Raw genomic sequence first — 25547 nt, forward strand, 5'->3', positions numbered from 1 at the left:
CCCCCCATGGGTGCATCAAGGTAACTGGACGTAATATTGCAGCAGTGAATACAATATTTCTACTGAATGAGCCTTTTAATTATCTTTGCTATGCTTTCTTTTTCTGTCTGAATTAAGAACAGTTCCTATACATGTTGTCTTCAGGCACATACATGTTTGAAAGCAGGCAATTCTTTTCTTAGCCTCCCCACTTGCTTTGTTTGTGACTAGACCTGTGACATGCAGCAAAGCAAAATTTATGTGCTGTTCACTTGAGAAACTGCTATACAGGCTGGCCAAGTGAGGCATGGAAGATTTAATAGGCAGGGTCACTGTACTTGGGATTAGATTTATGCATTTTTATTCCAGATCATTTAGAGTGTAAGAAGTATCCTCATTCTTTTGCAGCTAAAACGTGTTCTCCATGAGAAAAGAACAAAATAGTAATGGACATCCGGAATATATTTTGGGCTGGGCTGGGCTGGGCTGGGTATGGTATATGATGTAATTCCTTGAGAATGAGGGAAACCAGCAGAATGTGATATTGGGAACAGAAGTCGGCTTCCTGTGAATCTTAGCATTTGCGTTTTTTGCCTCGATACCTGTGAAAATATGCTTGAAAGTTTGTGGGTAATAGCTGAAGGTTGTGAACAAACTTTGAGTAGTCAAAGGCCTGGGTATTTCAGTGACCTGCCTTTGACCTCACCCCTTCTATTGACTAGAAAGATTAGACCAATCCTGAAAAATGTGCTTAACCTTCATAATTATTACTAGTCCCAGAATTTAGCTTTCCTTTTCACAGAATTTGGATTACTTGGGCACAGAATTTTCATTCTTTCAATGCAGTGTACACAGCCTTGACTTGGAGCATAAACTAATTCTGTACATATATTAGACTAATCTAAGGTTGAATACATTTTATGCAAGAGATGGGGCATGTTAGAAATGTAAATGAATAAAGTTACTTTGAGTGGGACTCATTTGAGGGCACAGCTCCTAGCAATTTTCAATTTACGGTTTGGGAATAAAATGAATAATCTAGTGGCATACGGTCCTCCTGGGAATGCTGTACAACTGTTAAACACCATAGATTTTGGGCCAAAGATGGACAGGCTGTTCAGCTCATGAAACACTTCCAATTTGGCTTTTGGCGCTGGAGTATTGCTGATTTGCATAAATTGCTTATGCTTAATCAGTATAGTTTGCAGCATGGGAAGGCCAGACTAACACTGTCCATACCAGGTTTCTCCCCCGCCCCCTCAACGCCAAATACCATTTGTGAAATTGTTGGCATTAAGATAATGAAGAAGAGTCTTACTAAAATGTTGTATCACCGAATGGTTTACACTTAAAATTTAAAAATGTGATTATTTAGCACAATGCATAGTATTAGAGAGGTTGCTTTCAATAAACAGTGTCATGTGTATTAGCACATGTGATATATTTGCCTCCAACCACCCAGCTGGTTAATCAAAGGCCTTAGTATTGCCAATTCTTCAAATTTATAACCTTTGGAAAGATAAGGAGATATAGGTAATGCAATTTGGAAGCGCAAGTATGGATATTTTTTATTTGCCTTTGTTTGAGACCCTAGAAAACAACATGCTGTAATGTGGGAGCTTTTCTCATTTAAATAGGAAGGCTAGCACTTGCAATATTACTCTCGCAAAATGAATTTTTTTCAGTTAGATTCTACACTATGTTGGTTGCCACTTTTCCCCTCTTTTTTGTTGCTGATCCTGTACCTTTAACTGCAGCCTGATATATAGACATTTAAGAAATGTAGGTTTGTCCGCCACCTGCCTCACCTGCTTTCCAAGAAAAACTTATCCTGCTGGATTTGTGTCATATTGCTTTTAAAGGCACAAGGCCAGAAACTTTAAAAAGGTACCAAACCAAAGCTATGCAAAAGTACCTAAAGGCATCTGTACATAGCAGTTCTACCTGGCCTGCAAACACAGGTAACAGATGTCTTTAGGCATTTTTGCATAGCTTTGTGTACAGGACACTACAGATATTTATTTATTTATATTTAACAAAATGTATGTACTGCTTGATTGTAGTAACAACTTCTATGCAGTTTACATATGGTATACATGTTAATGCTATGTTGGCAGTAGACATACAATATTGGGCAAATGTTAACCCTGTTTTGCACTCTTCCCACTTGGAGATCCTCCACACACACCTTGGCAGCTTTTTCTTTTCTTTTTAAGGAAAAGCTCGTATTTCCTTGAGATGCATTCTTACATGCAGCTTTTTAATTTTGGTGTTCCAAGTTTTTGCACTTAGCGTGTTGATGGAGAAAGAGAACTTGCAAAAAATTAACCTGTGTTGCAACCCCAAGTAAGTTTGCACCTGTTGTTTTAGACTGCCAGAGAAGAAACTGCAGGATGCCTAGGCTGGAGTGGCAGCCACAGTGGAAAGCAGGAAAGTGCATGCGTGAGGAAACCACCTAGAGAACTGTGTGGACACAAAACGGAACCTAGCTATTGCATGGGGAAAGCTAATGCCTGACCTGGAACCATTTGTGGATAAGCCAGGGTAGGGGGAACCAACAGACTTTTCAATAGGTAGAGTTGTGATAGACCTTGGAGAATAATGCAACCTTCTGCAATCTTGGCAGAGCAGGCCGTCTCTCCGTTCTAGACCTAGTCACTCCTGACATGGAGAATGGACTATAAATGACAGATGAATAAACCAGACTTTTATCAGTAAATTAATTTAAAATCATTTTTGCTTTTGCCAGATATGTTAAGATCCACACACTCCTTTTCAATTCCGTGCTGTATAATTGAGTGCAGCAAGGTTTAATAATTCATAGAACTAATCTGGGTGCCATCTATGTTTCTAAAAAGAATAATTGCCAAAACCCATTCTAATTCATGGTTAATTAGTGTACTATCAAAATAATGTGTTACAAAATTAATTACTTGTTGGGTTAAAAGTGAGCTGAAAAGCTTAATGCGTGGAAGCCTGAGACAGCATTTTCCTACTTAAAATAATGATCTACATCTGCTGCCTTTCTGAATAACATGTAGAATGAAACATGAATTGGGTTAGGTGCAGGTGACATCCATCCTTCTCAACTTCAAATGTAAAGCTTTGCTGTGTGCTTAAATACCTTGCTTGCTTGCTTGCTCGCTTGCTGAAGATTCATGATGAGGACGAGCCATACCTACCTAGCTGGTGGCTTTATGAAGCATTGCAAAGAAGTTTGAATAATCCAGAAAGAAATGCACTCTGTTACAAAATTTCATAAGCTGCGTTATGATTTCCAGCTTCACTTTAGTACGGGTGGTTAGGAAGATCATTTCTGCAAGTGCATCACATGTTACATCTGGATTCAGTATTTTAGTAGGTAGTTTTAATTAAGAACTGCAATGTGTACAGTCCGAAGGCATGAGATTGAGGTTGTTTCTAAAAATGTGAGTTGCTTTTTACTTAAAAGTTTATGGACTGAAAAATGTCCGGAAGTTGTTTTTTTTAAGATGGTAAAACTTTCTAAAAATGTTCAAAGTCCATAAACTTTAAAGAGCAGTGTTGTTCTGGCCATGGGTTGGAGTCTGTAGCATGAGGTGACGTTCTGGGTCACAGACCTGGGTATATCGTGCCAAAGAACAGTAAAGGCCAGATAAACAGGAACCAGTTCTGAAAATGGCTGAAGGTGTCCCACAGGACCTCATACAGATATGAGGCAGAGAATTTGTGTCAATGATAGCCAGGGAGAGAGTGACTGAGCTTACACAGAACATGAAGTCCTAGCTGGCCCCACCTTTCCAGGTTGAGGAGTGCTTCATTAAAAGACCCATGCTTGCTCTTTGAGTCTTGTACTCCATTGGTAATTGGGGATCTCTTTATAGGTTCAATGAGTAGATCTGAGCAACCGTGACCTCTGGTGTTGCTGATTGGTCCTGAGCTGCTGCCTCAGATATTCAAGGTTCATAGCACAATTCTCTCCATACACACCACCATGTTTTCTCCCTATACTAGACCACTGGTTCAGCTACGTTGTGTGGATTGTCCATCAGTTTCTCACCTCAGAGGAAATTTCCTTGTGGTAAAGGTGGGGAACCGGTGGGCTTCCAGTTGTTGCTTGACTACAACTCCCATCACCTCAACCTTTGGCCATGCTGCCTGAGAATGTTTGAAGTTGGAGTTGAACAGATTCCCCCATGTAAACCATGTCCTGGGAAGCACAGTCATGTAAAGTCCTCCTAAATTGCAACATAATCCTATAAAATTCCAATAAAACAAGGCTATTGCAGTACAGTAACGGTAGAAGAAGAAGAAAAGTTTGGATTTGATATCCCGCCTTTCACTCCCCTTCAGGAGTCTCAAAGCGGCCAACATTCTCCTTTCCCTTCCTCCCCCACAACAAAGACTCTGTGAGGTGAGTGGGGCTGAGAGACTTCAGAGAAGTGTGACTAGCCCAAGGTCACCCAGCAGCTGCATGTGGAGGAGCAGGGACGCGAAACCGGTTCCCCAGATTACGAGACTACTGCTCTTAACCACTACACCACACTGGCTCTCACTAGCAAATAAACCGACTAAATATTACGCTTTTAAATATGGGGAATTCTTTTATCTTTTTGTTTTTATGAATACTTTTAATAGGCTTATAAATGGTTCTTGATCTGATGCAGTATCCAATCCAAAACTCTGGGTTGGCTCATGAGACTGTCCCAACATGTCATCGGCCCAAGGCATGTGGCAGGTCACACTCTGGACCTTCTTTCCTTGGCTGGGCAGGAAGAAAGTGATCTGAAAGTGGGGAGTATTGACATCAGTCCCTTATCATGGTTGGATCACTTCCTGTTACAGTTGAGGATCTCAACAACTTTCTCCCTCTGCAGAAGCAAGGGGTCTATGAAAATGGTCCTCCCTCAGAGGCTGATGGACCCAATTGCTTTTCAGATGGCCCTGGGGGAATTTCCCAGCTTATATGACTGAAGCCCTGGGTGACTTGTGGAACATCTGGATGGCTTGGGCTTTTGACATGAGCACCATCTCTCACTTCGTGGAGCCCACTTGGCTCCCTGGTATACTCCAGAGCTTAGGAAGAGGAAACAAGCTGGGAAATGCCTTGAATGCGAGTGAAGAAAAACTTTGGTCAAATGCAATCGAACAATGGTGAGGGCTGATCATCAAGCCTACCTGGTGGCTGTGAAGGCAGCAAAGAAGGCATACTTTGGCTGCCTTCATTGCATCCTTATTGGTTTGTTTTGTTTTTACATATTTTGTGTTCTTGTTTTGTATTTTTGTGCTGTGAACTGCCCCATGATCTTCGGATGAAGGGTGGCATACAAATTTAATAAATAATTATAATTCAGAAAAGCAATTATTTTGTTACAGTGCAAGCACTGTTGATATTAATGTATCAAATGAAATGCTTTGAGGCTCACATTGGTTATCTTACGCTATTACAACAGTTTCACTCAATGTTGTTGTTTGCTTGATATTTTAGGGCAGAGCTCTGCTGCACTGGGCATGTGACAGAGGACACAAGGAACTCGCCTCAGTACTGCTGCAACACACGGCGGATGTTAACAGCCAGGTACAGATTGGAGCAGTGACCACTCTGGTATATCTAGTGCATTTCAAAAGGGAAGCAAATACAGCAAAAATGTTCTCAGTTGCACAACTGAAGGATATGTAGGGTTCTTTCTGGGTGCTGCTCTGTTTGAGTACTTTTGGTGCCTCTGCTCATCATAATTTCAGTGTTGTACTGTTTAATGTCTCAACAGCACCATGTCATACTTTCTACAGAACATAGGAGCAGCACAGTCCCTTCTTACAAGGGTTTAGCACAAACACAAGTGAAACGAGGAAGAGATGAATGGAGGACCAAATTGGGTGATATGTGGGAGTTAGCAGCCATACATATTAACTGTGAAAAGCATCACCAGGGTTCTGCTAGCTTGAGGAGTGGGTTTACCCATTTCCCCTCTGACCATTTGTTGACTTCAAATTGTGCCCCTCCCTGGCTGCTTTCCTGGCTGGTAGTGGAGATGCATGGGTCTCTGTTTCTTTTCCCCCGTGAAGAGAAAAGCAGCTTCAGGTGGGCAATTTTGAGTGAACAGACAATGAGAAGAAAAAGACTGAAGTGTTTCTTTCTCCCTCCTGCTGTTCCTCCTCACACGGATGAGCAGAAGAATTCTGTTGGAAGAATTTTGGAGGAGAGGTTTGATTGAAGCGATGATAGATTGTCTGCATTATGGCGATGTCAGCTAAGGGATGAAAATCAGATAAGTTGAATCTGAGAAAGTGAGGACAATTAAATAATAGAGAGGAGGGGAATTTGTTTAAAGCGTTCTGTTTTCGCTTATAAGTGCTAGGAGCCTAAAGATCATGCCGAAAGAGAACTAATGCGTCAGCTTAGAGGTGATGAAATCATGGCTGTTGAAGGGAAATGAGATTTTTTTTTTTAAGATGACATACCAGCAAAAGTGGGGCTTACTTAGCCAAGGGATGAGTAGAGCACAGATTAGAGTTTTATCTAGCTACGAATTTCCCTCCTGATGTACAGAGTTAATTGACTACTGTTGGGTTATACACACTGGTTTCATGAGAGAGAAACCCTACTAGGGCTGGAACACGATTAATTTCTACAGTCAGTTTCTTTGGTATGATGTGCAGCAACTTGCTTCCTGTACCCTTGCTTAAAAATACTTACATTAAAAGCAGCCAGCTTTTTCAACAAACAGCTTTTTTACAAACAACGCAATAAATAGTTTAATAGCTGCTTCATTAGTAAACTGTTGTTATAAAAGTTCAGAAGAAGAACAGGTTTCTTAATGAGCAACACAAGCTTAGTTGATGAAGTGTTTAGTGCTTGATACTTAAGTAGGTGCAGTTAAAGTGCATATTATTCTTTGATCCTTAGATATCTTTTCAACTTGGTGTACCATGGTAACAATCCATGAAAACTCAAAGTTTAAGATGTTCGTTTCAGTTTTTGAAAGCAACAAAAATGTATTGGTTGCAAATTTTAAACATGGAATTGACTTGGGAAATTACATTTTTTAAAACACAGAAACCTTTCTCTCCTTTTTTCTTTCCTACTTTTTATATTTTGCCATTTTCTAGCCAAATAATAACAGAGGAGGCTTTCTAAAAGGTCTTGAATGGAATAGAAATGTATCAGACAAGCCAGGCAATGTGCACATAGACACACATGCATCCATGACTCCAACATGGGTTAAATTCTAGTAATATTTTGTGTGTTTGTGCATGTGATGTTATCTTTATGAAGAGGAAAGCAGAGACCTTTGTGCTAGAGGAGGACATACTCCAAACTACAGTTGGAAACCTTTTGCCAGTCAGAGTAAATAGTACTGGTCTAGGCAAGCACACTTTGATTTCTGAAGCAAAAGTTCGGCCAGTACTGCAGTCCTTGCAGATGACTGTACCACGTAGTGAATACTAATGTGGAATAGCTAGAATGAGTGTTGGGCAGTGGTTAGTTCCAGAGTCACCAATCTTCAGATGATTGTGGGAACCTGAAAAACTGTTGTAGGTTACAACACAGTCTTATATATACACCTTATATACATCTTATATATATGATGTAAGCAACAAGCAGACATGGATTCATTTACTGGAGGGCTCAGATGTTTCATATGGCAGGACATCTTTGTTGGTCTCAGTTTATTCTCCCAGTCTGTATTTTGGCCTTAAAGACCCGAATGAGAGTGCATGGAGGGTATGTTGTAAGAAAGCTTATTTTGCTGTATGAACAGCAACATTGCTGACCATGGGGCACATCTGTTAAGACATCAGACTTAACTTCCAATTTCCCAGCTTTGTGGAGTTTTGAGTCAGCTTGAGATGGCCTTTACTCTGGCCTTAAACTGGCAGGTGTTTAGGGGGGGAAATATTTGAACTGCAGCAACAGAGTGGCAGAGCTTTTTTCCTTCCAGATTATAGGGCAGGCTGAGTCCAGCTCTTTTCAGTGTTGATAATTACCTTTAATAATACATTTGAAAAGAGATGGTGATTGCTTGGGATGGGGGGAGTGCAGAAAGAACTAATTTGTGGAGTGGGAGGTAGGCTTTGCTTTGTGTTGAAAAGGGTCATTTGTGTAATCTAATTACCTAAATCCTTAGCCACAGGCCTTTTCCTAGTGGGTGGCTCTGTCTTGAGAGCTATACTTAGAACTTAGATGGTTTGGGCATCTTGTAAGTGAGTGGCTGCCCCAGATCCAAAATCTGCATCTCCTGTTTTGTTTTCTAATTTTAACACAGATTAAAAAAATAGGTATGCCTACTGTGAATAAATAGGCATAGTTCAGATATAACACTGGTCTGTGCTTTCTGTGGGACACGGGTGGCGCTGTGGGTTAAACCACAGAGCCTAGGACTTGCCGATCAAAAGGTCAGTGGTTCGAATCCCCGCGATGGGGTGAGCTCCTGCCAACCTAGCAGTTCAAAAGCACTTCAAAGTGTGAGTAGATAAATAGGTACCGCTCCGGCGGGAAGGTAAACGGCGTTTCCGTGCACTGCTCTGGTTTTACCAGAAGCGGCTTAGTCATGCTGACCACATGACCTGGAAGCCGTCTGTGAACAAACGTCGGCTCCCTCGGCCAATAAAGCGAGATGAGCGCCGCAACCCCAGAGTCGGTCACGACTGGGCCTAATGGTCAGGGGTCCCTTTACCTTTTTATGCTTTGTGTTATGTGCAGAAGTCTTTGGCTGATTGTGCTCTGCCTTCTCCTCCCCCCTTCCCCTCTCCCATTCACAATTTCTGTTTATCAGTTAGCTGCAGTTTGTTCTCATGTGTGAACTTGGAGTGGTGGTTTGTCTTATGATTTGGAGCAGAGGTAGCTAACCCTTTCTGCCCTGAAAGCCTTGTCAATACCTCCCAATCCCTGTGGGAGCCACATGTAGCCAAAAAGTGGGTGAGGCCACCTACAGCTGACATGCACACCAGGTAATACACAGTCATACATGCATATAGACATACACAAGCAGTGCAAATCTTAGATGATAAATCTGGTGAGTTGCAGATTGTTCCTTGTTCCTTAAGTACATAAGCTTGCTGCTGTGCCTGAGGGAGCTGCGTCCAAGGGTAACCAAGCACTCTCAAGCTAGTTTGTTGCGTCATTGGACTAAAGCTGTAATTTGTGATATGGCTAATTTCCATCTTGCATAGAATGTTATAAAATTTGAAGTTATCACCAAGATTCATACCAGATTAAGAATATAAGCAGTAACTCTTATCTACTGAACGTTAGAAATAGTTTGAAACTAACTAGGTAAAGCCAAAAAGGCCTATGATCACAGTTAACGCAGGAAACCTGCATGGAAATGGGCAGGTCTGTTATACCCACCAGGATATAAGTTGAGCGCTGAAGGTTCATGGAGATAATTGCAGAGTGATATAACATATTTACAAATCTTTCTTACAGAGGATGTTAGAGAGAGACCTCTAGCTGATAAATCTGAAAGTTGACCACAGTTTGAAGTGTTTGTAGAGGAGACAATAGACTTTGAGAGGATATTGATAGTTTAAATAAGTCATCAAGACCGGATTGCATAAGATCCTTTACAGATTTGTTAACAATGCCAGCTTTTTATTTATTCAAAAAAGGCAAATTGGGTGAGCTTAACAAGGTAAATTGCCTGGTATTAACACCAGCCAAACATTCTTAACTATGTTTAATTTAGATAAATCTGACATATTAGTGAAGAATTAGAATGCCTTTGTGAGAGGAGGTAATTGTTTTCACAGATGTTTATAAACTATTCAGTTTACCAGTGTAGAGGAATAAACACAGAAATACTTAACTCTTTGTAGTTTGGACCTGTATATGTTCCATACACAAAAAGGAAAACTAAAACAGGCACTGTTATCCGTTGATACACTGTTTGTTTTGTTTAACTAAAAGATTTAAATCCTGCCTTTTGGTTCCCCTATAGAACTCTAAAGGCAGCTCATAGCCTGAATAAAATGATAAATAAAATAACACATTATCATAAAAGATAATTTCCAAAATAAGATGGCAGAAGCAGTTTTTTAAAAACAAAAAAACCCCTTAGTGTGGGAACAATGAGTATCAAAAATGTATGTCCTATACCTCCCATCTCTGTGAGTGTTTATTTGTTTTCTATACTGTTCTTCATCTAACAATGAAGGATGAATATTTTTGCCGGGCGCCTCTCTCCCACTTCTCTGCAACACACTCATTCACTCCCCCAGGTGGGGCAAATACTGCCTGATAACTAAGAAGAAAAGGGAAATGAACTGTTTTGGAGATCCCTCAGTCACATACACAAATGCACCTTCTCTCTAGCAACTGCTCTGAAGAATACCATTCGCTTAACACTCTTACCTTTGCTGCCTCATTCCCCTCCTCCTTTTGGTTCTACTCAGCTATAATCTTTCTCTATGGGAGGGATGGAGAACATTTTCTTGCTGGTGGGCCAGATCTTAACACCTCCCCATCCCTCATAGCTGCCCACTTGTCAGTAACCTGATGTCAGGTGAGGCTGCCCTTCGAAGGTTGGACTGAATTGGGAGCATGGGACGTTGAAAGAGCCCTTGTGCTGTTTCAGCATAGATTTGCAGATATTCGCAGGAGCATTGTAAGGGCTGTTTGAAAGTCCTTTGCTTACATTGCTGCACCGCTCCAGTGTGGATTGTACACTGGACTTTCAAACAGCCCCTGTGATGCTCCTTTAAAGGTACATTGCAGGCCTTTTTGAAAGCTCTGTGCTGCACTTTAAATTCCTGAGCTTCAGGGGACAGGGCTGGGAGGGAGAAGTGGTTTTAGCTGAATGCTATCGACTTCCCCCTCTTTGAGCAAGGCATGCTCTGGCCACCCATCAACTGATGAAGGGCTGGGCGTTTGCCTTGTTGCAGCGAAGGAACGTAGGGAGCCCACCTTAAACTTCTGCTTGTCCGGCCCCACACCTTACGTCATAAGAATGTAAGAAGAACTTGCTGAATCAGGCCAGTGGTTCATCCAGTCCAACGTCCTGTTCCCACAGCAGAACCAGATGCCTGTGGGACGCTTCAAGCAAGGCATGAGCACAATATCACCCCTCCCTACATGTGATTCCTAGCAGCTGGTATTCAGAGGTATACTGCCCCTGTCAGTCGAGGTAAAGCATAGCCATTGTGGCTAGTTGCCATTGAGAGCCTTGTCCTGCATGAATTTTGATGACTTTAAAAGAAGGTTAGACAAGTTGGTGGCCCCATCACTGCCTCCTGTGGGAGCGAATTCAATAGTTTATCTATGTGGTGCATGAAGTACAGTGGTGCCTCGCAAGATGAAAATAATCCGTTCTGCAAGTCTCTTCGTCTAGCGGTTTTTTCATCTTGGGAAGCAACCCTATTAGCGGATTAGCACTATTAGCGGCTTAGCGGCTATTAAAGGCTTAGCGGCTAAGAGGCTATTAGCGGCTTAGAAAAAGGGGGGAAAGAGTGAAAAAAATCGCAAGACTCGCAAGACGTTTTTGTCTTGCGAAGCAAGCCCATAGGGAAATTCGTCTTGCGAAGCGCATCGAAAAACGGAAAACCCTTTCGTCTAGCGGATTTTTCGTCTTGCGAGGCATTCGTCTTTCGGGGCACCACTGTAGTACTTTCTTCTGTTAATCCAGAATCTTCGAACATTCAGCTTCTTTGGGTGCTTGCGATCTCCAGTGCTCTGGGGTAGAGGGGAAACCTTTTCTCTATCTTCTTTCTCCCATGTCGTGCATAATTTCTGTTATGCCACCTCTCACTTCCCCTTTCGCTAAACTGAAAAGCCCCAAATGCTGGAACCTTTCTTCATAGGGGAGTTGCCCATGTATGACATGTATGACACAGGTGGACGTGACTTCCTGAAAATGGTCTGGTGGGCTAGGTTTGACCCAAGGGCTGGAGGTTCCCCATCTTTACTCCTTGGGCTTGTTTGGGGGAAATGATGCCGTGCCCTCAGCAGCTGTTATAAGAAGCCCCCGTCTTGATAATACCTGTTTGCACACTGAGCAACCAACACAACAGAAATGACAAAGAGGTCTGAGGGGCTTTGTTAGTCCCAAGATTCTTACTCGTGTTTCAACACTGAGTTGCCATTTTAATTGAAAACAATATAGCTATCTTCAGAAAAGGGCAAGGGCACTTCAAGGGTGTGAGTGGGGGAATTCTTAACTATGGTTATTCATCAGGATGGTAAATGGTCTTTTCTGCCCCCGGGGGGGCTAGAAATTGAAAAGAACAACAGCAGGAGCTTTTCTTTTAAGAGCTTTGGGTAAAATTTATACCTTTAGCATTTCTTTGCTATTGTATTGCCAGAAAGCCAGCTGTTCAAAAGACACAAGTGTACATTTTGTTCCTTTCCCAGGAAAGATCAGAATGTGCTGCTTCAGCATTGTTCTGTGTTCTTACCTCCTGTACCATCAAGTGAAATCTTCATTTGTGGCATTGTAGAGCACCATCAAGGTGTAATTTGGTTATTGCTTCCACAGCATTTACAGAAGCTGTAAACCATCAAGACCTATGCAGTTTTTTGTTGTTGTTTGCTTGTTATTGACTAATAACCTAATGTACTTTAAAAAAAAAAAAAAAGTGGGCTGTTTACTCAAGGTGGAACTGTGCCTTACAAATATTGTTACATTTAGGGGGGGATTTTGACTTAGAAGCATTCAGTCATAATCCCACAGATGGTAGCTTTGCCCTTTTGGCTCCTCAGCCAAGCACATCCACCAAATGTCTGAACCTGAACTATACCCTTCAGTCTGTCACCAAAAATGATACCAAGTTGACCCTCTGTGTCCTCACACAATTTTGTGTGTTTCTGTGCCCCAACCAGTGGCAGCTACTGATGTCAGCCAGTGTCATGTTTCTTGTAAGATGTAGTTCTGCCTCAGCAAGGGCAGTGTTGTTGCCACCCTCCAGAGTGTTCACCTGATCCATTTTGGGACAGATGTTTTTGAAAGATGGCCAACCTGCCAGTGTCAGTTTTGATTTCAGAGGAGGGGACTTCTTTCTGCCTCAATATGTAACCTTTCCTCTTGCAGACTGAAAGCATTCCATCAGTTTAGATGGGAAGCTGCTTGTGAGTCAGAGGGCTTCTGGAGACAAAGATGCAGAGTATCAATTCTTTTATAGTACACTCATGCACGTTTTTGGGAAGGGGGGGCATGCTTTTCAAATAGAGACAATACAAACATAATAAATGGAAGAGAAGGTTCATCTCCCTCATGACTCAATCCTTCTCAAACGACATTATTATTGACTGGACCATTGGTTGCCAAAAAGAAAAATCAATTTTTAGAAGTACTTGCTTGGCCACAGATCATGGTACTAACCCAGCACAGACAGGCTGATTTTATCAACTATCTGAAGACTAATTTCCACCATTAGCCAGAAATGAAGTAGAAATTATGGATAAATCAAAGATGGCTTCGTATTTCTTTCCATTTTCTTACTCCTTTTTATTCTGTGCCTCTAAAATGCTTTTATGTCTCCTTTAATTCTGTCATCTTCCAATTTGATGCAGTTATATAGTCTATGTAGCTCAGAACCTGCATTTAGTGTTGTTTTGTGTTCCCCAAAAGCTCTATAACACACTCTCACTCACTCACTCACTGTCTCTCTCTCTCTCCCCCCCCCCCTTGCTCAAACCGTTCCTTTCTTGCCTCCTCTGACTCCAATTGACAATCTTTTTGCAAAGGTACAGTTATGAGTGAGCATCAGTATTATGAATATAGGACAAGACACACCAATAACTTAGTGGTCCACCTTGAAGAAGGGGTGTAGGGAAGCAACTTTCCCCCCACCGTGACCATCCCATGAGAAGTCCACGAGAGGATTAAAGGGCGGTATACTTACGGCTTTTCTCACTTGTTTGCCTTGCCTTCACGTCTGTAATTGTACCAGAATGCTCCCAAACAAATTCTGTTTGCATGTATATGGCAAATGACAATAAAAAGGTATGGATCTTTTTCACATTTTACTACAGAAACAAATGGCTGTATGCAAATTTTCAAGTAGTATAGCTACTAAAGGACAATCTTGTGTTGTACTACTTTGACTCTTAGATAACTCTGATGTGCAGCCAGCACCCTTCTCTCTCAGACTTGAATCTAACAGCTCTAATTCACTTTGTAAAATTACCATCCAAATTAAAAGCTGTTAAATGCTGAAAGACATTTCTTAGGTATCCAAGGCTTTTACTGAAAAATAATACTGCTGACCTTTTATGATTCTTAATGTACTAAATTATGTCCAGTGTCGTACATACCTTATATAACGTCATGTAAGACTACTGTGAGATTTTTTGTTGCAAGGAAGGATTATAAATGTTATTTAAAAATCAACATGTTAAATCACATGTTGGAATAAACCCAGCTTTAGCTAAGTAACCTACAAGTGCATTTGCCATGATGACAGGCACTGCAGTGGGAAGGGGAATCGCCAAAAATGCACCTCCCCCATTTCACTGATGAATCCTTCTGTCAGTACACAATGAGCACCCAGAAGCTTTATATGCTGCTGGACTGTATAATTCCCCCCCCCCCAACTTTATCCAGCTTAAGGAAGTTCAACTTAGACAAGAATTTATTATAGGATTGTTCTCTAGTATAGATCAGCCTCTGCCAATGACCTGCCAATGTTCCCTGACGGTTAATCGTGCTGGCTGGGGCAGATGGCAGTTTGCACTCCAAAACAATTGTAGGTACCAGGATGGGGAAGGCTAGTATTGATCCCTATCAGATTGGACAAATGTATATATTTCTTCAGAATACTTAATCTTCATAAATTTATTTGCAGCCATGAAGAAGAACAAGTAGTCATGTTAAATCTTCTAAATTTCTTACCTTCTTCAAATATTTATTTCTTGGTGCCTTCAAATGTTTAGCTATGCTTTTAAAGAAGCCGCTTGGGTATGTTTTGCTTCTTTCCCAAACGGTTGTTCTCCAACATCCTGTGTTGCATTTACTTAAAAAAACACAACCCAGTAATTCTGACCTATTTTACATTAGTAGGTCATTATCATCTGAAAACATATTATTTAATCTCCCATCTTCTTTCACAGCTTCAGTCCTTATTTGAATCTTTTCAAAACAAAAAACAAAACCCTGTGATCAGCAAGCACAGCATTCTCAGACTGAGTGTTTACATTTCGACCAGGTAATGTGAGGAAACAAGTACATACATTCTGGAATAAGTAATTTATTTATTTTTACCCTAGAAAAGAAAGTATGGCCTCTGTTTTTTCTGAATATTGTACTCTTCTGATTGCCTCCTCTCTCCTGCGGCTCCTTGAGCACTTCCGCTACCAGATTTCTTGCTGCAGGCCTGCTGAAAATGCCAAGAGAGGAGGGCAGAGAAAGCAGCAGCATATCATAAGTGTAAAAAGGGTAGTTTGCCCAACACCAGTTCTTTCCTGTCCTGCTGTTTCTCAATTTGGCCGTTCCAGGAAGCTCTCTGTAGGCTGCAAGCATATATGCCCACCCTGTTTATACTCCTGCCAATGGTTGTGAAATCCATTAACCAAAAGAAAGGAAAGATCTGCTTAGTGACAGAGGGTAGCTTTCTGCATTAAAGCGTTGACTTGGTGCCAGTCACAGTTATTAGAAGTGGCACAGCTCCACATTTCTCTCACAGGTCTCTCTGAAGAATGCAGGTTGGCAGCAGGTTGAATGCTAAGTGGTCAGTGCTCAGCAGATGCTGTTTATGTCTTCTGAGGAGGGAAAAAAAAAACCTTTTCAGCAAAAACATCATTCAGAGCATTCACAAGTTTCTGCTGGAACTTTGAAGTATTTTTTGGATACAACAGTGATTTATTTTGGTTTGTACTCTACCTATTGGATGTGGACTGGAGTACTTTTCAAAACTTGCTAGACTTTGGTGTGTATATTTTCCCCCCTTGTGGTGGTGGTTAATCACGTGAATTATTGGGAAACTGAAGTTATTGTTGATTAGCTCATTTGTGATTCACAGCGTTCCCTAAATATAAAACTTGCTATCAGGAAAGAAGATGAGGGTTTTGAAATGAAAAAAGTCATTCCTTCTCACACACCTCCTGTTCTATAGTTAGTATTTGAAGCTGCCCTTGAAATAATGTACAAAGCTTTATATTTAGGTGCATTATTATCAGTGAATAGTGTAGAGGACTTTGTTTTCAAAGCTCAGCATCATATAACCCAGTCCTAAAACATGCTTCTCTTGGAAATATTTTGACAGTGGTGTATACATCCTCTTAATGTTCCAAAACAAGTTATTTGTGGTTGCCAAGCATCCAAATTCAGATATATAGATATGTCTGGGTTGAAACAGCAGTAGGTTTGAGCTAAATATATTTACCATTGAATTAAATGTACTATATAGTCTAGAAGATATGCTTTTGGTTAACACCTATCACCCAAAGTCTGTTCTACAAAAAGTTTCATCCAATCCACATAGCTGTTAAATATTAATCCCCTCCAAGAAACGTTTTGTGGAATGTGCCTCTAAGCATACATTTTAAAAATCGTATTTTAATGTGGCATATTGCGTTCTCGAATGGTCCTTTTTAATTATCCTCATCTTGTTACTGTGTACTTAGATTTGGTGGTTTAGTCATCTGACAAACATGTGCCTAATGTGCTAAATCACCTGTATAATTTTGGAAATCGTTTAGAAGGTTTAAACCCTCTTTGAGCTATTTGCTCTTTAAAAAAAAAAGTCAGGTGTGAAAATGTAACCTGTTGTTCAAGAACAAAACAAGATTCCTCTGGCAGCTGAGTCAGTTTTCCAGGTGAGTGCATCATAACAGAAGGGCTCTAGCCTCAAATTGTTTCCTTTAATCCTGGGTTTCATCTTGAAGCATGAAACAACATGCACATCTTCTGTCTCTACTTAGCAGTGACAAATCCCTATTTTTCAAGATGGCATCAATCATATTCGCACCCTGTCGATCCACAGAACTCTCTCTGATGAAAGAATTTATTTGGAGTTAAAAGGAAATCCTTCATTCCTGTTGCTGCTTATAGACTTCTGCTGCCGGCTGTATTTAATAGGAAGATGACAGTTGCCCAACACTTTAAGCAAACCAGTCTTTTTGCATGTTATTTGCGGATATTGGGAGGGGGGGGAAGCCAGGCAGCTAGCTGAAGAGCTTGTGTTGTACCTGCACAGAGCCTTACGTTGGCTGACAAGATCCCTGGAGTTGCTGACTGACTGGTTAAAGGGACCTTATTGCCTTATTTTGCAGTCTTTGATTTCTACAAGGCTGGGAGACAGAGGTACTTGAGGGAGCTCATCCTCTTGAGTTAGAATAAGCTTGGCAGAACTGAGACTTCTGGCAAGGGGGCGTCCCTGGACTATCGCCAGCACATAACTCCAGTGCTCAAAAGCTTGCACTGGCTGCCCATATGGTGCTGGGCCAGGTTCAAAGTTATTGAATTAATTTGCAAGGCCCTTAAAAACTTGAGTCCAGGATACCTCAGGGACTGCATGATTCCTTATATCCCTGCACTGGTGTCTTGGGGGAGTTGCTGTTAGTGTTCCCCCATGGCTCAGATGCGTGGCTGGCTCATATCCACCAGGAGCCATGGGGTTGTTATTGCGGGTCCAGGTTTGCATGTTGTAGTCAGGCAGGCCCCTGACTTCATGATTTAAGCTCCTTTTTAGTCTTCCTGTATTGGTCTCCTGTACACTGCTTAGAAACTTCTGTGATTAAGTGGTATGCACATGGTTGTATCATAATGTATAACCAACTAAATAGGTTGGTTTTTGCAGAATCGCCCAAAATAAGACCTGCATCGGTCCCCAAAAGTAGAAAACAAGTCCCTTTGCACATTGTAGTAGCACATGGCTTCTGCTACTTTCACAGTGTTTTCACATGGAACTTTATTATAGCAGGCATTGCAATTAAAAATTAAACAAATATTCAGGCATAGTATCCCACTCTACATTTGCTAGAAATTTGCACAATATTCTCCCATCAGCCTCATTAAAAGGTGTCTGAATCTCTAAACCAGTTACTACTTTTTTCTCCTCACATTAAAATTAACAGAAAGAATCTGCCGTTCTTAAGAATCTGATCAGTTTTAAGAAGATCAGTTAGTTGGGTTTACCTCCCTGCAGAGATGTGAGTTTTGATAGCTTGTCCACCTAGCTGAGCATTGTCTCCAATATTGTAGACTACACTGAATGGTTTCAGACTTGGGGCATTCCCAGCCCTTCCCGGAGGTGGCAGAGAGTAAAGCTGGGAGTTTCAGCATGCAGAACTAATGCCCTACCACTGAGCTATGACCCGTCATTATACAAACAAGGCTCCCATTCTACCAGTCTGAGTTACATAATTGCAATCTCTTATAGATGGTTGACCTGAATGATTAAGTGATCTGGCTGCTTAAAGTATTTCTGCTTCTGTATGACAACCTGAACTGTCTAAATCCTTAAGTCAGTGTATCAGTCATGTATCAAAATACTATATCTTATAGTGGTCTGACCCCAGGGAATTCAGACATTTCCACTAGCCAATCAAACATGCCTTGTATTAAGCCCATTTTATAACCATTCCACAAGCATTAGTGTAGATGTCAGAAATGCATGTAATGATATATATATATACTTTACCTCCATGAAGGTGGTCGTTTTTTTGCCCACGAGCCAATTAACTAACTATATAAAAAGCCTTTATCAAATGCATTATAATAGCCATTCAGGGCTATGTGCAAGGTTGCTCTATCCTTTTTTCATTACCCCTCTCTGTAGTAATGGAAGATGGTATTGTCTCAGCATCCCTTTTAGATTACTAAGTGCTTAATAACTATTCTGTTGTTGCTCTCTGTAGTTCTGACGGACTGCTGTAATACCATTTTGAACCTGCAACTAGGGAGTGTTATGTGAAAGCAAGTGCCAATGTGAGTGTCTTTATGTAGAGGGGAGAACTTTGAAGCTGAGATAATGTCAAGGAAGACTCTGTTCTAATAGAAATAAAAAGCAGCAAATGTGGTAATCAAATTCAGATAAATTAGTATTGGCAGATTCAGAATGATGTACTTGCTTGAGCAATCTTTCAAAATTCTTTCTTGTATACTGCTGCCATCTCTATATTTATTATTATAATAATATGATCCATGAGGCATTCGAGGGTGGCCTAGCTAATTCTAATTAATCCAGTCAGAGAGAGCAGCAGGGTGAGTGGAACAGTCTATCGGATTGAAATTCATAACTTAATTGAGGTCAAAGTCCTGGGCTGGGAGAACAAAAGTCTTTTGCTAGGATCAGGTGGATCAATAGCAATAAATATCTGGCTTGGATACAAGTACTTTATAGTGACAGATTATTTGACACTGGCCAGAGGGCTTGGTCTTGTTAAGGGCAGTGTCCTGTACAGTATTCCACAAGTTATATTTGTAGTCTTTGCAAGACCATAGGAGCCCAGAAGGGGAATCGTGTGATATATTATAGGCTGTTGTGAGGCATGGAAGGATGCAATTTAGAGAACTCCCATAGAAATGGTGAAAAGCTAGCTACAGTTTATTGATGTATCTTGAGTAGTTCAAGGACTTTAGTCACATTAGCAGTGGCTGAGGTCAAAAGAACTTGCTTACGGCTTGCAGAAATAAGCAGCTTAACCCTCAGGCTTGTCCACAGAAGGACCACTAGGAGGTAGGAGACATCTGTGCTGATTACAAACCTACTCCATATCACAGGCAGTGGGTTAGTAACATACTGGTTGAAACAAAGTAGAATATTTTCTGCAACGTGGCTTTCAAAATACAATATAGACCAAACATTTTGTTTCCATAAAACATTCAGCTTTTTGGGCTGGGGTGCATAATTGTGGTGCGGCCACAGAGAATGCATAATGTTATCAACTTTGCATAGTAGATAGTGGAGGCAAGGAAGTACTTTCTGTCTTTGGAAAAGAAGCATAGTGGAAGTGGTACTTTTAAAAAAAGTATAGGGTCCAACCTGTTGTTCATGAGGAATGGTGCATAAGAACAGACCAACTTCTGCATCAAGATTGCAATGATGTTATAGTAGAAATACTAAGAAAGGCTCTTTGGACAAAGTGCAGAACTGGGTAAGGTTTTGATCATTAGTACAGTGGTATCTCGGGTTAAGTACTTAATTCGTGCTGGAGGTCTGTTCTTAACCTGAAACTGTTCTTAACCTGAAGCACCACTTTAGCTAATGGGGCCTCCCGCTGCTGCTGTGCCGCCGGAGCACGATTTCTGTTCTCATCCTGAAGCAAAGTTCTTAACCCGAGATAGTATTTCTGGGTTAGCGGAGTCTGTAACCTAAAGCGTATGTAACCCGAGGTACCACTGTAGTTTTGTATTATTGGACAATATTGAGGGTTTTCAGTCTTGTCAAATGTTGCAGTGTCAGTTATAATAATTCAATTTTGCAACTCTCTGCAAGCACTTATTTGTAATAGTTCTGCTTCAGTGTTTTGGGAAACAGCATCTGGGTGTGAAAAAGTAAATGTAAAAAAATCATTTGCTTTTTATATTTCAATACACTTGGGCAATAATATTCATTATTTTCAGAAGTCAGGAGTCCAAAATACGCTTTGGGTTTGAAACACAAGTTACCGTATTTTTCGCTCCATAAGACACACTTTCCCCTTCCTAAAAAGTAAGGGGAAATGTTTGTGCGTCTTACGAAGTGAATGCTGCGCGGAGGAGGGGCGTGTAAGCGGCTCCTGTCCGCTTTGCTGCTTTTAAGCGAGCCACAGAGGAGGGAAGGAAGGGAGCCATGGTTCCCGTCCATCCCTCCTCCACGGCTCGCTTTAAAGCAGCAGAGCGGACAGGATCCGCCCGCTTTGCTGCTTTAAATACCGTAGTTTAGTACAACATTTGATTCAGAATTCCCCCCCCCCCCCGTGTTTTCCTCCTCTAAAAACTAGGTGCGTGTTATGGTCAGCTGCGTCTTGTGGTGCAAAAAATACGGTATATTTCTAGTCTCTGCCAACTATAAAAGCAATCTGAAATCACATGCTAAATGGAACTTAAAAGTAGGCTAATTCCCTTGTCTGAATAGGATTCAGTATACATAGATCTAGGGGTGAAATGTAGGCCAGCTTCTTCCTTCTTACCTATGTCATAAGAACATAACAAGAGCCTGCTGCATCAGGGCAGTGGCCCATCTAGTCCATCATTCTGTTCTCACCAGATGCCTGTGGGAAACCCATGTAGGATCAGTGCACAAGAGCCCTCTCCCCTCCTTCCAGCAACTGGTACTCTGAAGCATTACAGCCTTCAACTGTGGAGGCAGAGCATAGGCCTTATGACTAGTAGCCCTTGATAGCCCTCTCCTCCATGAACTTGTCTAATCCTCTTTTAAAGCTACCTAGTTTGGTGGCCATCGCTGCCTCCTGTGGGAGCCAGTTTCCTAGTTATAACTATGTGCTGTAGGAAGAAGTGCTTTTTCTTCAATCTGTCCTTAATCTTCCAACCGTCAGCTTCATTAGATGTCCACAAGTTCCTATATTATGAGATGGGGAGAAAAACTCTTCTCTATCCACTTTCTCCACACCATGCATAATTTTATAAGCTATCCTCTTACTCGCCTTTTCTCTAAACTAAAAAATCCCAAATGCTAAAATCTTTCCTCATAGGGGAGTTGGACCATCCCCTTGATAATTTTGCTGGCCCTTTTCTGAACCTTTCCAACTGTACAATATCCTTTTTGAGATGGGGCGACCAGAACTGCACACAGTACTCTTAATAGATTTGTATAGTGGCATTATGATATTGGCAGCTTTTTATTTTCAGTTCTTTTCCTAATGATCCCTAGTGTGGAATTTGCCTTTTTTTACAGCTGCCACACACTCGGCCAGCATCTTCATCAAGCTATCTACTACGGCACCAAGGATTCGTTCCTGGTCAATCACTACTAATGAGCATATATGTGAAATGTAAGATTTGTTTTGGCCGGACATGCATAACTTTACACTTGTTTACATTGAATTGCATTTGCCATTTTACCACCCGTTCATTCAGTTTGGAGACATCCTTTTGGAGCTATTCAGCTTTTTCATTACTTTAGTATCATCACCAAACTTGACCATCTCACTGCTCATCCCTAACTCTGAACTGTTTATGAACAAGTTAAGAAAGCACAGATCCCAATACAGATCCTTGGGGAATCCCATTTTCTAAATCTCTCCATTCAGAGAACTGTCTTTTTATTCCTACTTTTGCTTCTTGCTGCAACTTAACCAATACCTGATCCACAAGAGGACCTTTCCTGTTATTCCTTTACTACTGAACTTACTCAGAAGTCTTTGGTGAGGTACTTTCTCAAAAGCTCTTTGAAAGTTCAAGTACACTATGCCTCCAGGAATCTCCCCTATCTATATGCTTGATGACATACTCAAAGAACTTCAATAGATTCATGAGTCAGGACTTGCCCTTGCCGAAGCCACGCTGGCTCTGCTTTAGTAGGTAAAGGTAAATGACCCCTGGACAGTTGAGTCGAGTCCACTGTGACTGTGGGGTGCTGCGCTCATCTCGCTTTCAGGCCAAGGGAGCCAGTGTTTGTCCACAGACAGCTTTCCGGGTCATGTGGTCAACATGACTGAAATTGCTTCTGGCACAATGGGACACCGTGATGAGTGCCAGAGTGCGTGGAAATGCCGTTTACCTTCCAGCCGCAGCAGTATCAGTATCAGATGCTTGGTTATTTTATCTTTAACAATACTTTCCACCAGTTTTCAGGGGGTGGATAATTAGGTAACGGGAGTATAATTTCCAGGAACGCCGCCCCCCCCGCAAGATTTCTTTTAAAAATGAGTGTTACTTTGGCCGCTTTCCAGTCCTACTCTTGGGGCCCAGTATCACCACCCATAATGATTCTGAAGCAAATCAGCAACACCTGCTGCTTAATAAGATATGATACATTTCCACTTTTTTTCTCCAAAATTTGTCCTAAGAATGTGAGGTTCACCCTCAAACTGGTGGTATACAGCACATATATATATATATATATATATATATATATATATATATATATATGTGTGTGTGTGTGCGCGTGTGTGTGTGTGTGTGTGTGTGTGTGTGTGTGTATATATATATATATATATATGCAGGTTTTGGTGTCCTCGGGTGTCTTCCCGTGTAAAAGTTGGGGTGTCTAGGCGACGTTTCGACGAGGTCTCACTCGTCATCTTCAGGAGTGAGACCTCGTCGAAACGTCGCCTAGACACCCCAACTTTTACACGGGAAGACACCCGAGGACACCAAAACCTGCATTCCTGTACCCGTGAAAATCTACGAAAGCAAATATATATATATATATATATATATATATAAAATGACTAGAAGGAAGTTGCAACTTTTGGAGTGTGTGAAGAGAGGAGTTGTTGCAAACTACATCCTGTAGCCTACTCGCTAAACAATCGTAGCCTCTGACCCTCAAGCAACCACATTTCACGTCTAGATTGCATGTAGCGTATTGAACCATTTTCCACTATAAGATAAATGTGCAAAATGATTCTCAGTCACTCATTATAAGTGGAATCCACTTGTTTGCTTACGAAGTCTTGCTCTAATAGCCTAGCTTTATCCCAAATGTGCATTTTAAATGTGAAGTAATTATAACTTAGACTTTTCAGGAAACAACCGGTATTTCTGTATCTTAATTGAATCGTGACTACCAACATGTGTTGTAGCACAGTTACAGTTAACTTCTCCTTCCTAAATTTCTCTTGTCTAAATAAAAGGTAAAGGGCCGACCATTAGGTCCAGTCGTGACTGACTGGGGTTGCGGCGCTCATCTCGCTTTATTGGCCGAGGGAGCCGGCGTACAGCTTCCGGGTCATGTGGCCAGCATGACTAAGCCACTTCTGGCGAACCAGAGCAGCGCACAGAAACACCTTTTACCTTCCCGCCGGAGCGGTACCTACTTATCTACTTGCACTTTGATGTGCTTTTGAACTGCTAGGTTGGCAGGAGCAGGGGCCGAGCAACGGGAGCTCACCCCGTCGCAGGGATTCGAACCGCCGACCTTCTGATCGGCAAGCCCTAGGCTCAGTGGTTTAACCCACAGTGCCACCCGCGTCCCTTCTTGTCTAAATACCTACATGCTAATTTAGACGGCAGCTCTTTTTAGACATTCACATTAACTGTGGGGGTGTCATGAGGATGAATATACAAGCTCTGCTTCCCCTTTGCCATTCCTGACACCTTTTTTCTTAAAAAAAATAAAATAATATTTATTCCAGTTTTAAAAATTACAAAAAAACACACACTAGATTAAGCAAGAAAAAACCAAGACCATGTATACAAACAAGCAAAAAAACCCCAGAAAAATACAAACAATTAAGAAAAAAGAGAAAAAAAGAAAAGGGAAATCAAACCTTCCCATAACTTATTTTCCATTTGCTTATTTCCTTGACCTCCTCACACCTCCCTTTTTTGTATTCTAGTTCAATTAGATATTTCAGCAAATCCTTTCCATCTTTGTTTTTATCCCAGTAATTTATCTTAACATACTGTAATTTTACACTCTCTTCTTTCACCAATTAACTATCCATTTTTACTTAATCCTTTATATCATTTCTGCTAAAACCACAAAACCTCATTCCAACATCCTTCTAACATTCCTTAATTTTACAGTGTTTCTGTAAATAAACTTTAAATTTCTTCCAATCTTCTTCCACCAACTCTTCTCCTTGGTCTCGGATTCTGCCACTCATTTCCGCCAATTCCATATAGTCCATCACCTTCATCTGCCATTCTTCCCGGGTGGGTAAATCTTGTGTCTTCCAGTACTTTGCAATAAGTATTCTTGCTGCTCTTGTCACATACATAAAAAAAGTTCTGTCCTTCTTTGACACCAATTGGCCAACCATGCCTAGGAGAAAGGCCTCTGGTTTCTTCAGAAAGGTATATTTAAATACCTTTTTCATTTCATTATAAATCATCTCCCAGAAAGTCTTAATCCTTGGGCACGTCCACCAAAGGTGAAAGAATGTACCTTCAATCTCTTTACACTTCCAACATTTATTTTCGGGCAAATGATAATTTTTTGCAAGCTTGACTGGTGTCATGTACCACATTCCTGACACCTTTTGCTAGTTAGAGGATGAAGGTCTGAAGCAAGGGAGCTTCCTGTACTTGGGAAGGCTCTGGAATATCAGGGTTTTTAAATATGTAGGGAGCCTTCACGAATACAGGAAGCTCCACGCTTCAGATCTTCATCCTTGCAACTCATAGGATGAAGTTGCTTGGGGGAGGGGGGATGTAGCACTAGTGCAAGTGTCTGCACTCATCACAAGTTAACCCCTAATCAGAAGCCCTGAAAAAGGCTTATGTGCCTGTTGATCTGCGACACACTGTGGTGGGAAGGACTGAAAATAAAAAGGGCAAAGTTTGCTCAGTGTATGAGCTTTACCCTTCTGTAAAATGATTTTGAGCGTTTCAGCTGCACTAACTATGCTGTAATCTTTGTTGCCATTAAGCTGATTATGCCTGCCCCAGGATTCCTCCAACTAATCCTGAAATATTGCAACTGGTAGCTTTTCATTTTAACACAATTAAAAAAAATCCATGCAGTTTGACTTCACTGGTCTTTTAAAAACTGACTGCACTATATTACAGGGATCACTTCATAAAATATTTGTTTCTGTTAAT

The 25547-nt window shown here is 41.2% G+C and overlaps 1 protein-coding gene across 1 annotated transcript in view; it reads left to right on the forward strand.

Moving 5' to 3' along the window:
* ACBD6 (acyl-CoA binding domain containing 6) overlaps positions 1–25547 on the forward strand; it is a 100211-nt gene that overhangs the window by 44876 nt on the left and 29788 nt on the right. The window contains exon 6 of the mRNA XM_081865184.1: positions 5447–5536. Coding sequence (XP_081721310.1) covers positions 5447–5536 — 90 coding nt within the window. The remainder of the gene's footprint in view (positions 1–5446; positions 5537–25547) is intronic.

This window comes from Podarcis erhardii (assembly GCF_964252035.2).
Source record: "Podarcis erhardii genome assembly, chromosome: 6".
Lineage (NCBI taxonomy): Eukaryota > Metazoa > Chordata > Lepidosauria > Squamata > Lacertidae > Podarcis > Podarcis erhardii.